This window comes from Narcine bancroftii, chromosome 4 (genome assembly GCF_036971445.1).
Source record: "Narcine bancroftii isolate sNarBan1 chromosome 4, sNarBan1.hap1, whole genome shotgun sequence".
Classification (NCBI taxonomy): domain Eukaryota; kingdom Metazoa; phylum Chordata; class Chondrichthyes; order Torpediniformes; family Narcinidae; genus Narcine; species Narcine bancroftii.
This window is the reverse complement of record NC_091472.1, coordinates 173,538,476-173,551,840: the sequence shown is the minus strand read 5'-3', so window position 1 is coordinate 173,551,840 and position 13,365 is coordinate 173,538,476. Positions and strand designations below refer to the sequence as shown.

General features: G+C 38.9%; 2 protein-coding genes across 10 annotated transcripts in view; one reads left to right on the top strand and one right to left on the bottom strand.

Annotated features, from left to right (window-relative positions):
* Positions 1-13,365, top strand: part of patz1 (POZ/BTB and AT hook containing zinc finger 1) — a 749,193-nt gene that overhangs the window by 663,837 nt on the left and 71,991 nt on the right. The window lies entirely within an intron of this gene.
* Positions 1-13,365, bottom strand: part of LOC138760235 (ATP-dependent RNA helicase DDX51-like) — a 48,956-nt gene that overhangs the window by 20,540 nt on the left and 15,051 nt on the right. The window contains exons 4-5 of the mRNA XM_069930568.1: positions 6,187-6,326; positions 1,636-1,849 (exon numbers count right to left, since the gene is read on the bottom strand). Of these exons, the coding sequence (XP_069786669.1) occupies positions 1,636-1,849; positions 6,187-6,326 (354 nt within the window). The remainder of the gene's footprint in view (positions 1-1,635; positions 1,850-6,186; positions 6,327-13,365) is intronic.

The window sequence follows — 13,365 nt, the reverse complement described above, 5'->3', positions numbered from 1 at the left end:
AGTTATGACCCCCTGTTCCAACTCCAAGCCCACATCATTCCTGATTCTAAGAACCTAAGAAGAAAGTTAGCAAATTTGTCTTCACTATGCTTGGCATTCATGCAGGTAACTTACATATATCTGAGGGCCCAGCACTTAATATTGGTTTAACGGGCTGAAAATGACCTATTTATTCTGACTCTCTACTTTCTGTTAATTAGCCAATCTCTTGCCATGTCAGTACAGGTGCTTAACCTTATATTCGAGATCGTTGGGTCCAAACACCTGCCATTGTTCAGAATCATCTGGATTTCAGAATCATTTTAAAATGGCAGTCCCCTTAAGCAAATGCAATGTTTCAAAATTGCATAAAATCGCACAAAACAGGGGGCGCATGGTGTTAAATGAATTTAGATAAATAAAGATCATAAAACACCATAAAGCATGTATTTTTTATTTTAAAGTAAAACTTCAAAATAAAACTGGCTCAGACATCTCAAACAGTGAAAATACAGTAAACGCCCATTACAGTTCAAACATCATATCAGAATGAACTCTTATTAAAGACTTCGTCCATAGGAGACTCTTCAGCTCTCTTTGCCATGAAATGTAACTGAGTTTTAAAAATGTTGTATAAATATTCTCCATTTACAGAGGAAGATCCCCCAGTCCCCTGTCTCTGCCCCAGTGGAAAGGTGACTCTTGGCCCCAAGCACCGGTGGGAGAGAAGTAGTGGTTCAATGTGGGATCAATGGCCGCCTTCCTTACCCAAAATTCCCACCACAGCTGGAACTGTTCTGCATACCCCTGGCACTGGCAGAGCAGCTCCAGCTGAGTGGGTAACGAAGAGATGGCCATTACTGCAAGCCAGTGCAAGTTTGGCTGCATTGCACCCCTGCTGCTGTAAGTTAGATGGAGGGGTGATGGACAGCGGGGGGGGGGGGGGTGCACGGAGGATACGGGGGAAAGCAGAGGGGGGGGTGAAATGGATAGACAGCCAGGGGCAGGGGAGACAGACCAACAGATGGCCAGAGGCAGGGGCAACGGACAGACAGTGTGGGCTAGGAGCAAGGCAATTGGGCATATTCCTTAGAATTCCGGATGGGAATTAGCTTCTAATTCCCACCTGGAATTTTTTACACAGCCAACATTGCAGGAATTTTCCGAGAAATTCCCATTATGTAGTGGCAGTGTAAAAAGCATATTTGATGAGCAGATGTCATCTACCAAAAAATGTGCTGGTTTTTGAGGTTTTCAATGTTTGGAATCATGGATTAAAGGTTAGGCACCTGTAAATTACCTTCAATGCCACAAACTCTTACCCTATGTATAGTTTATATGGCATCTGGTCAAATGCCTCTTGAAAATCCAGGAAAACTCCCTCTGGCTGTTCCCCTTTATCCACCCAATGCCTCACATTCTCAACAACTCTTACAAGCTTGCCAAACTTGATCCTCCTTTCAAAAACCATGTTGACTCATATTATTTTTGTTCTGGCTGATCTTTAACCTCAGTCCATATCACCCAATCAACTTATCTTATTACATCAATGCACCTTGTAGAAACTACACGGGCATATGGAGGAATCCCCTTGTTGCAAAACACTCTCTATACACAGTGACCACAATAAAACTGATCTGAGGTTGTCATACACACCGTCAATCCCTCCGGCAAGGTGTACTTGTTTTTGACAGAGACAGCAGGTAGCTGCTGCGTTCCTGGGGTCACGGGAAGTTCCCACTCCTGTGCTGTGTAATTGGCACTGAAGAGCTGAGGCTGGTAGAGTGCCATCTTTTGCAACTTCTCAGAATCCTTGGTGAGGGTGGCGGAAAACAGCAGCTTCTGCAGGGGCATCTGCAAGCGGGAATGGCTGTGGAATGAACCTTGGGTTATCAAACTTGAACACGAATAAGACACCATAAAAATAGAGAAGGTAGCATTGCAGAGCAGTGACTATTTGCTGCTCTGCAACACTGAGTAATTCTTTCCATTCACAAACAGAAGCACAACACTGAAATAAAAGGAGAATCTTAAAAGTAATCCTTTTTCACAAGTCACAGTAACTCATTGAGAATTAAAAAAACACAAGTAACTTGTTTGCGTAAGTCCCCTGAATAATCTGCTTAAATTTACATTTTTAAATTTAAATTTAGACATACAGTATGTCAACATGCCCTTCTGGCCCAGGAGCCCTTACCACCCAAATATCCCAATTAACCTACAACCCCTGGATATTTTGAAAGGTGGGAGGAAACTGGAGTGCCTGGAGGAAACCCACGTAGACACAGTGAGAACGTACAAACTCCTTACAGAGCCTGGTCCGCTGGCAATGTAATAGCGTTAGCTCATTGCTACACTAACTGTGCTGCCCCCAAGAAATTATATTGAAAGGCCTTCCCAATTCGGAAATGGCCTTCAAAATATTAGAATTATTATTCTATAATCTGTTTCCAAAGCAAGATGTTCCTAAATAATAACAGCTCATCCAAAGAGCTGAAATCTTTAAATGTCAGCTGTAAGTCCAATGACAATTTAATGGCTTCCGATTTATCCCAGAATCAAGTACAAAACGGAGCTGATGTTCTCAGATAAAAAGTAAATCATCTTCTCCAGAGAAGAGCAAGGTTATCATCTTTGGTCAATTGCTAATATTTACTCTCTCACCATCCTCTCTAAAATAGTTTTCATGGTCAGCTTCCATTTCTGCTTGCTGGAGTTTTGTGGATCAAAAGGAGTTGCTGCATTTCCTGCATTACAACAATGACTGCTGTAAAATACTTTAGTGCATCATGAAGGCGCAACAGAAATGCAAGCACTTTCTTATTTGTATATTCTCAATAATGGGGAATGCCAAACAGCAAGAATTGCAATGTGTGCATTATAAATAGCAGGCCTAAAGACACAAGCAAATTTAATGAAAAACACAGATTAAATCTCCAGAGAGTTTAATTACCTCGTTTAAAGACCTTCCGAGTCCACAAATGTTTAGACTGAATGATTATGCAATCAGTTTCAGGAAATTTGATACATCATAGAACAATTCATCACTGCCACAGGCTACATAAGATGTGTCATTATTTGTATGCTTTATTTCCATAGATACAATATTGCAGAAATGTGCCTTAAAGAGTGGATAGCTGAGTTGAATAGCAAGATTTCAGAATGACAGATAATTTTGTAGATTAAAGCCATTTGGATAAAAAGGAAACTATCAGCTTCTGAGTACCAGTCTTGGTCATGTAATGAACCCAGCCAAATCTACTTGAGATCAAATACCCATCCAGTTTGTACTATGTGATTGCTCACAATTGATTAACAGAACAGAAATAAAACCGTGGCTACATATTTTGCATCTTGAGACTAATTTAAATTTTGTACTGATTACTGAAGGCCAATTTGGGCACTGGTGCCTTAAAAGATTATTTATGCACGAGTAAACATCAAGGAAGCAACACGAAGTTTGGTTCTAAAAATCAAAAATTCAAGTTATAACAGAAAATGGAACTGAATTTCACCAAGAGGTTTGAGTGTGACCATGATTCAAGTCTTTAACACAGAGTTCAGGAGAACTTAAGAGTTCAGGATACTTTATATGTAAGGGAGAACGATAGGAATTCAGAATTTCCTAACTAAGCAAATGAGCTCTAAACCTCTCCCTTGCCTGTATGTAGGCTGTTGACGAAAGAAAGCCACTCAGCAATTGCATTATATCATTGCAACTAAGTCTCCACCTCACCTCCGAGAGAACATGGTGTCTCTTGTAAAGTCACCATCCCAATTCCTCAGCCTCCATTGCATTTGTTCCCAAGATGAGCCCTTCCACTGCAGAAATCCAAAATGTCCTCTTTCAGTAATAACTGTGGATTCCCCCTTCTGTTGTTGATAAAGCCCATGCCCATACCTCCTCCATTTCTTGTGCTTCTGACCTCACCACTCCACAATTTTCCAGGCACAAGAATAAAGTCCTTTTGTTCCTCACTTTCTACCTCACCAACCTCCACATCCAACACGTTACTCTCTGACACTTCTGCCAACTTGACAATCCCAACATCAGTCACATCTTCTCCTCCCCACCCTATCCACTTTTCGCAAAGATTATTTTTCAGACCCCCTAATCTGCTCTTCCTGCCTCACCCACCCTTCCGCCCCCTTAGGCATTTCCGACCGTAAACGTAGCAAGGGCAAAACCTGTCCCTAAATATCCTCCCCTAACTTCCCTCCAAGGTCACAAACAGACTTTCCAGGTGAGGCAGAGTTTTACCTGCACATCGTTCAACCTAACCTTCTACATTTAAAGTTAAACAACAAAATTTGTAGATATTGGGATCGAGTGCAGTACACAAAAATGCTGGAGAAACTCAGCAGGTCATGCAGCAACCATAGGAAGTAAAAGACAATTAATGTTTCAGGCCTGAGCTCATCCGGTGAACCCACAGTCGCCTTTTCTAAATCTGTGAGTCACAATGCAGATTGGGCAACCACTTTGTTAAACATCTGCAGGTCTAGGCTTGAGCTTCCTGTATTTTTTTTCTAATTTTAGGTAACCCCCCAATCTCATATAATTCTATTGTTTCCATCCAGGAAGTAATTTTGCAGTTTGATAAAACTCTGGTTAGACCACACTTGAAGTATTGCATTCAGTTCTCATCATAGAAGGATATAGATGCTTTGGAAAGAGTGCAGAGAAGATTTGTCAGAATATTGCTTGAACTGGAGAACGTCTGATGAAGCAAGAATGACAGAACAGGTCTTTTCTTTTTGAAGTGATGAAGGACGATAGGTGACTTAATAGAAGTATATAAGATTATGAGGGGCTTATACAGGGTGGAAAGCCAGCACTTTTTTCCTGTGGCAACAATAGCAAATACCAGAGAACATTGTTTAAATTGAGTGGAGGACAGTTCAAAGGATATGTTAGAGGTAGCTTTTTTACTGAGAGTGGTGGGATGCATTGCTGAGGGTGGCAATGGAGGCTGGTACAGTAGTGACATTCAAAATACCCTTAGATGCCCTCATGGATGTGAAGAAATAGAGGGTTATGGGTGAGGGAGGGAAAAATTAGATTGTTGTGGAGTTGTTTGCTTACGTCAGCACAACATTGTGGGCTGAAGGGCCTGTATTGTGCTACAATGTACCATCTCTTTACCTCTTGAAGTTCTTAGTTTTCTAATTAGCTGCCCCCCCCCACCCACTCGATATACTACTTTAGTCTTGATAAAGGGTCTAATTCTCTGCCCCCCCCCACCCACTCGATATACTACTTTAGTCATGATAAAGGGACCTGGCCTTGACTTACTCAAGATTCGAGCATCTGCAGATATTGGATTTCTTTATTGGTAATAAACTTGGTTATGTTTTAAGTGCAAACCTGACTAAACAATCAAAAGACTAAAAGGCAAAGGAAAACAATAAATCACAAATGGTGGGAAGCTAATAAGATACTTTCTGGTTGCAGGCAAGAAACTCAACTTGCCTCAACACAACTCCTGGTGTGCTAGGTTAGACCAGGTCTGTGGGAGGAAGAACTCTTAATGGGCTAATTGGCCTTTAATCTTCATATTTTTATTACATTTTGGCTGCATCAGTCCAGTGGGAGAGGATGATTTATTGCCAGCCACTTGAAATATTTCTAAAAACATAATATATTTTCAAAATAAAAACTAATTTCCTTTCAAAGCCATTTACTATATGCATCCCAATCCTTCTACCTGCCGGGTGAGAAAGGTGAGGATAAGTCCATAATTGGTTTCTTTGGTGTTGTAACTGTTCAAACATACAGTTTGAATTGACCCAGCCTCATTCACTGCACTAACCTCTGTACCATGACCAGCCTCTGCTTTCACAGGGGCACCATGCTGGATACAGGACAATTATTCATTCGTAAAATTCCTGACCCAGCCCCAGCAATGAGTCTTTTTGTCACAGTTACCTCTGTCACAATGACACACTGCGTTATGCCAATTCCACTGCCCAAGGAACAATCTACCTTCTGCTTCTGCCTCAGGTCTATAACCTGCCAGTAAGGCAGCCTGCCCCAGCAACACTGTATATCTTCTCCCATTCAAGAGGAGTCCTGCCCTAACTGAGGCATAAACTGGAAATCCAACTCCCTCAACAAGGCCAGATGACACACAAAACTCTGACCTATTTTGCTCCATCCTTTGTCCATATGTTATATTAACTGCCCACTCAGCCCCAGAACCTTACCTTGCAGCTGTGCAGACTCTGGGTTCCACCCTCTGGAACACGGGATCTGAATGTTCATCCACTTTGTATACGGCCTTCACCACCTGGTTCAGCCAACTGTGGTGCATACTGTCAATCATTCGATCTGCTTCATCAATGATCTGCAAAGCAGCCACACAAAGGGTAACTCACCATTTTCCTTGCATCTCATCTTGGCTGTGATCTTTGATAGATTCTTGCAAGAGACGGGAATATTTTTACATCATTCCTCAGGGTGAGTTCAAATTTATTGTAACATGTACCAAGATGCAGTGATAGATGCTGTTTTGCAAGCAGACCAGTTAGACATCTCATGCAGAGTACAAGTAGCATTCGTTGGTACAAAGGAAAAGCAGCATAATTTTACTGTTTTGTGGTTCATTTATGAGTATGATACAGCAGGAAATAAACTGTCTTTGAATGTGGTTGTGCATGATCTTGCACTCGTGAATCGTCTTCTTGACAAGAGGGGATTAAAGAGCTAGTCTTCATTGCTAGTCATGGAAAATGTCACAGCAGTGCTCAGACAAGACAGACAAGAAAGTTCTTCTCCTGAGGATACATGAGTAGAACAGGTAATGGGAAAGGTATGACCACATTAATGGGATTGCATTATAAACCACCCAATAGTCAGCAAGAATTGGAGGAGCAAATCTGCAGAGATATTGTAGACAACTGCAGGAAACAAAGTTTCCACATATTGACTGGGACTCCCATACTGTAAAATGGCTGGATGGGTTAGAGTTTGTCAAATGTGTTCAGGAACGAGACAGGAATGTCCAGAGGAGAATATTTTGGGTCTAGTGATCATAATGTTATAGTTTCAAGATAAGTATAGATAAGGATAGGTTTGGACCTTAGTTGGGATTCTAAATTGGAGGAAGGCCAATTTTGAGGAAATGAGAAAGGATCTAGTAAGCATGGATTGGGACAGGTTGTTTTCTGGCAAGGGTGTGCTTGGTAAATGCAGGGTCTTCAAATGTGAAATTTTGAGAATAGAGTTTGTTTTCTCATGTCAGAATTAAAAGCAAAGTTAACAGGCAATGGGGAACCTGGTTTTCGATGGATATTGAGGATCTAGTTACGAAGAAGAAAGAGGTGTATCAGAAGAACAGGCAGCAAGGAGCAAATGAGGTACTCGAATATAAAAATACAAGAAAAAACTTAAAGAGAGCTAAAAGAAGACGTGAGGTAGCTTTGGCAGACATGGTGAAGGAAAATCCTAAGGGCTTCTATGAAGAGGCCATGATCAGCCATGATCGTATTGAATGGCGGAGCAGGCTCGATGGGCCATTTTTGGCCTACTCCTGTTCCTACTTCCTATGTTCCGATGTAAGAGCAAAAGAATAGCAAAGGACAAAATTGATCCTCCTGAAGATCAGAGTGGCCAACTATGTATGGAGCCAAAAGAAATCAGGGGAGATCTTAAGTGGCCTTTTTTACATTTGTATTCACTCATGAGATTGAAACAATTTCTACAGAAGTAAGACATACAAATAGTGAAGTCAAGGAACCTATGCAGATTAAAGAGGTGCTATAAGGTTGGATAAATTCCCAGGGCCTGACAAGGTACTCCCTCAGACCTTGAGCAAGTCCTGTGTAGAAATTGCAGGAGCTCTGGCACATAAATTTAAACCAGCCAGAGGGTTAGAGGACAACTAATGTTGTTTTGTTGATTAAAAAAGGCCCCAAGACTAATCTGGGAAATTACGATATTCTAATAGATTGGATATACTATGTACTTGGATAGACAAGGACTGATCAGGGATAGTCAACATGGCTTTAAGTGTGATAGGTGATCTTTAATCAATCTTTTTTTTTGAGGTTACCTGGAAAGTTGATGAAGGAAAGACCATGGATATTGTCTGCATTAACTTTAGTAAGGCCTTTGACAAGGCACTGTATGGGAGATTGGTCAAGAAGGTTCAGTTGTTCAGCATTCAGGATGAGGTCATAAAGTGAATTCAACATTAGTTTTGTGGAGTAAGAACCAAAGCAGCAAAAGCAACTTTGGCTTTAATGTGAGATTTGAATTTGATAGATGCTTGGAAAAGAGTTCATCATAGAGAAAGAGACTTCTCTTTTGATTCGAAAAGACATAACTCTTATTTGAGAGTTGACCTATTTTTAATATCTGCACAAATACAAGGGAGGATACTGGATGCTAAATATAAAAGGATATTATCGGACCATGTGCCTTTGTTAATGACTATTATAAAGCCAGATAAGGAAAAAAGAATCAGTACATGGATGGAGATTGAACTCAACATTATTAAAAAGGAAAGATTTTTGTGATTTTATTAGAAGGCAAGTTCAGTTATTTTGTGATACAAATCTGTATTCGGTGAATGTTAAATTTGTAATATGGGATGCCTTGAAAGCTTACCTGAGAGGTCTAATCATGTTTCACTACTAAAATTAAGAAAGACTATATGAAAGTAGATCAGTTGCAGCAAGAAATAAAATTAATGGAAAAAAAATCTTCAGAAGCAAAACTCAGAAGTGTTTGCAATTGATTAATAAAAAATCTTCAATAATACATTACAAACTTACAGAACTGAAAAAAATGCTTACAAGAACTAAACAGAGATATTATGAATTAGTTGAACGAGCCCACAAAGTACTTGCATGGCAATTGAAATTTGAACAGACCTCAAAAACAATTTGTGCAGTTAAAAAACTCAAATGTGATTAGTTATTAACCTTGTCATAAATGAAACTTTCAAAAACTTTTATTCTAAACTATATAGCTCAGAGTCTTTAAAACATGATAAGAAGATAGAAACTTATCAAGGATAAATTTACTCACACTAAACTTGGAAGAACAAATAGAAATAAGTGCACAATTTACTCATTTATAGGTAAAGGAAGCAATAAGTTCATTACAAAGTAATAAATCTCTGGGGGAAATATGGTTTTCCAGGTGAATTTTATAAAAAATTTAAAGATAAATTGATTCTTATTTTCATGGAAATGTTGGATCAAGCATCGAGAAAGCACACTCATCCAGATTCTTTTCCAACAGCAATAATTATTGTGACACCAAAAAAAGATAAAAAAGCATAAAAGTGGTTAAAAATATTTACAGTTGTTTAAATAACAGTGATTTATTATGGCAACTAATGTGAAAAAATTTAAACCTCAACTTCAGAAAAAATTACCATACAAAAGTGTGGAAGAATTGAGGCCTACCTGCACAGCTGAATCCACGGAATCATCGTTGGGAATCTCCAAATCTCAGAGAACTCCAGCCTGTTCGAGTTTGACCTCGGTGCCAATCCTGCCTCCGCAAGATGGCACCAACACTTTGGTGAGTTCGGCCGTTGCCAAACCGTGTTCACATGAAACCGTGTGAGTGGGAGGCACAGCCGACAAGGGGACCCGCGAACCCATGACATCGCTGGGCGGCCCGGGGGCGCGCAGTGAGGCGTCGGAGGACGCTCCTTCGCATCTGGCGGCTTTGCCTGGCTTGCGTGGAACATCCTGGGTCCAAGAATTTCTGGACAAAGTATGGGCTGTGGGTGAGCCCGAATGCCGACGTCCCGAAGAAGTAGGGGTGCCAGCGTCGGGTGTCCAGACCCGCAGCCGCTCAGTTAAAGGATCTACGATGACTGAGGAAGAAGAGGAACTTACCTTATTGGAATTTGTCCAGGAGGAGGAGCCTGTAGTTAAAGTAGGCAGACCTCAAAAAGTGGAGGTGGAATTTAGAATGGATTCAGTGTTCACTGTTTTGGAAGGGATTACTTGTCAAATGCACAATATGTCAAAACAAGTATCAACTCAAGTGAATCAAGGATTTATGGAGATGAATTTAAAAATGAAAACCCTGTGTGATGAAATGTCAACCATGAAACAGGAAATGACTGTAGTTAAGAGTGATATTAATAGATGTATTAAATCAGTTGATCTGTGCAAGATCATTTTAAGAAAATTGAAACAGCCTTTTCTGAGTGTCAAAATCAGGTGGAACGTAATAGAGAAAAAATTGAAAAAGTGGAAGGTTCTTTTGTAGATTGGGGGATTCAAAAAAGAGATTTATTGAAGAAGATTGATTTGTTGGAAAATCAAAGACGAAGGAATAATGTGAAAATAGTTGGTCTTCCAGAGGACATTGAAGGTTCCGATCCTATAAAAAATTTTAAGCATTGGATCCCAGAGAGGAGCTGGGTAAAGAGCTTTATCCTGAAGGCTTGGAATTGGATAGGGCTCATAGAGCTCTGAGAAGAAAACCACTTCCAGGACAAACACCGAGAACAGTCTTGGTTCGTTGTTTAAAATACCAAGCCAGAGAAATGATTCTATGTATGGCGGTACAGAAAGCACAGCAGAGTCAGTCTCCATTAATGGTTCAAAATAACATGGTTTTTTTTATGCCGATTTGAGCCAAGAGGTTATTAGAAGACGACGAGAATTTAATACAGCCAAAGATGTTTTGTGACGAAAAGGCTACAAGCTTGCTTTTTGTTATCCTGCAATTTTGAAGGTTTTTTATGGAAATTTTCGATCTCAATTCTTTGAGAATGCGAAGAGATGGATGTTCTCCTCCGTTGTCTCCTAAGAGGAGGGTAAATGGACATGGGTATGGAAAGAATGAAGAGTTGACACAAAGTCTTCTTGATGTTGAAGATCTGGAGCAGTTGTTGGGCTTGGAATTATTGGGCTGAATATATGGACTATATTTAATTGTGCTTAATTAAATTATTAATATATATCTGGCTGGGGGCATCTGCCGCTAGTGGGTTTACCACACCCAGATTTTTAGGGTATTACTACTTTTGGGTGTTTTTTTTGTGTTATTTAAAAAAAAATTTTTTTGAGAGTTTTTTTTTAAATTGTAGAGGGGAGCATTATTTTATAGTGTGTAAAAATATTAGTAGTTAAAAAGATGTCTAAACTGAATTTTGTAACTTTTAATATTCAGGGATTAAGTAATCCAATTAAGAGAAAGAGAATATTAGCTTATATTAAGAAATGAAAATTGATATTGCTTTTTTACAAGAAACACATTTGACTGAAAAAGGACATTTGAAATTGAAAAGAAAATGGGCTGGTCATGTTTTTTCTTCTTCTTTTAATTCTAAGACAAGAGGAGTAGTGATTTTGATTCATAAAAATTTACCATTTGAATTGGAATCTTCAGAGGGGTATGCTGGCAGAGTATTAAGAGTGAACTGGGGGGACGTGGCAAGATGGCGTAGGGAGCAGACGTGCATTCCCGGTCTCCCCCAGGCAGTTTTAAGAATATTTATTTTCTGTTAAAAGTTTTTGTTTTGTTTATCAATTGTTTTTAGTTTAAAATGGCAACAAAGATTAAGGAAAATAGAGTTCAAATACAGAACAAAACTACACTCTCCGACTTTGGAAGAAACTCAGGCTACTTGCCGAGATAGAACCACGGAGTCAAGGCTGGAATTTTCTTAAGAACGGAGCTCATTAATTGGACTGTCGGATAAGCTGGCCTTGGACACCCCTCTGAAAGATGTTTAAAATGGCAACAAAGATTAAGGAAAATAGAGTTCAAATACAGAACAAAACTACACTCTCCGACTTTGGAAGAAACTCGGCCTACTTGTCCAGACAGAACTACGGAGTCAAGGCTGGAATTTTCTTAAGAACGGAGCTCATTAATTGGACTGTCGGATAAGCTGGTCTTGGACACCCCTCTGAAAGATGGTGATGAATATTGATTTGAAATGTTTTATGAAGATAAATTGCAGTAATTGGCATTGGTTGCCCGTGAGTTTTAAAAATCCAGATAACATTAAAGTTTATTAGTGATTTTTTTTGGATGGAATATCAGAAGGATGAATTTATTATCTATAAATACAGAACAAAATTACATTCTTTGACTTTGGAAGAAATTTGACCTATTTGCCCAGACAGAGCCGGAGTTGGTGCTGGAATTTTCTCAAGAACAGAACCTGACTGAACACATTTGACTGATTTCGGACTCCTTTTTGAAAGATGGCGACGAATGTTGATTTGAAATATTTGAAATATTTTCTGAAGATAAACACATATATGGAACTCTTTGACCTGCAATAAGGTTTATCAGTGATTTTTTTTGGATGGAATATTGGAAGAGTGAATTTATTATCTGTGAGTATGCATACATTGCAAACAGATTTTAATAGTTTTGAAAAGGTTTTTTTTAAACTAAACAACAAGATCAGTTTAATATTGAGAAAATTGGAAAAAACGGAAACTTTATTATTAAATTTGGAAATTCAGTAGAAAGAAACTATGAACAAGATTGATGATTTATAAAATTAAAGTCGAAGGAGCAATGTTCAAGAAGAGTTAACAATTTTGAATAAGTTTTTCTTGAAAATAAACAATAATTTCAACTTAACATTGAGAAGATTGACAAAGTGGAAAATTTGGTATTAAATTGGGAAACACAGAAGAAAGAACTTATGAATAACATTGATGCTTTAGAAGATCAAGACCGAAGGAATTATGTTCAAGAAAATTTTAAAAGATTTGAAAAAAACTTTTTTTGAAAGTAAGCTACAAATTCAACTTGAGACTGAGAAGAATGGAAGATTCGGTGTTGAACTGGGATGTTCAGAGGTGTTTTAATTCAGTGGATGAAATTCAGGAAGACTTGAAAAAAAAATTTTTTTTAAAACTTTTATTGATTGTAAACAATGTTTAACTCAGTGTTGGGAGGGTGGAAAGGGTGCAAAATTTAATATCAAGTTTGGATTTTCAAAAAAAAAGAGTTTATGAATAAGATTGGTTAAATTGATGGACCGGGGTTTTATGGATATAAGAAATGATGATTTTTCGGTTTATACGTGTATTTTGTCTGCCTGGGGGGGGGGGAGGGAGTGGTACTTCTGCTCCCGAAAGTCATATGCCACTTGTGGTTTATACCACACCCATTTGGGTTTTTGGGAATTAACCACCACAAGGTGGTTTCCTAAGGGGTTAGGGGAGGTGGGGGGGGGGGGGTGAAAATTTGAAAATTATTTAGTATCTATTATGTAATATTATACTAAGTCAATTTGAAATGAATGTATGGAGATACTATAAATAAATTTCGAAAAAAAAAGAGTGAACTGCAAAATTTTTGCTGAATCTTGGACTTTGCTGAATCTTTATGCCCCTAATATAGACAATGAGCGGTTTATTTCACAAGCTTTTTTACTGTTAACT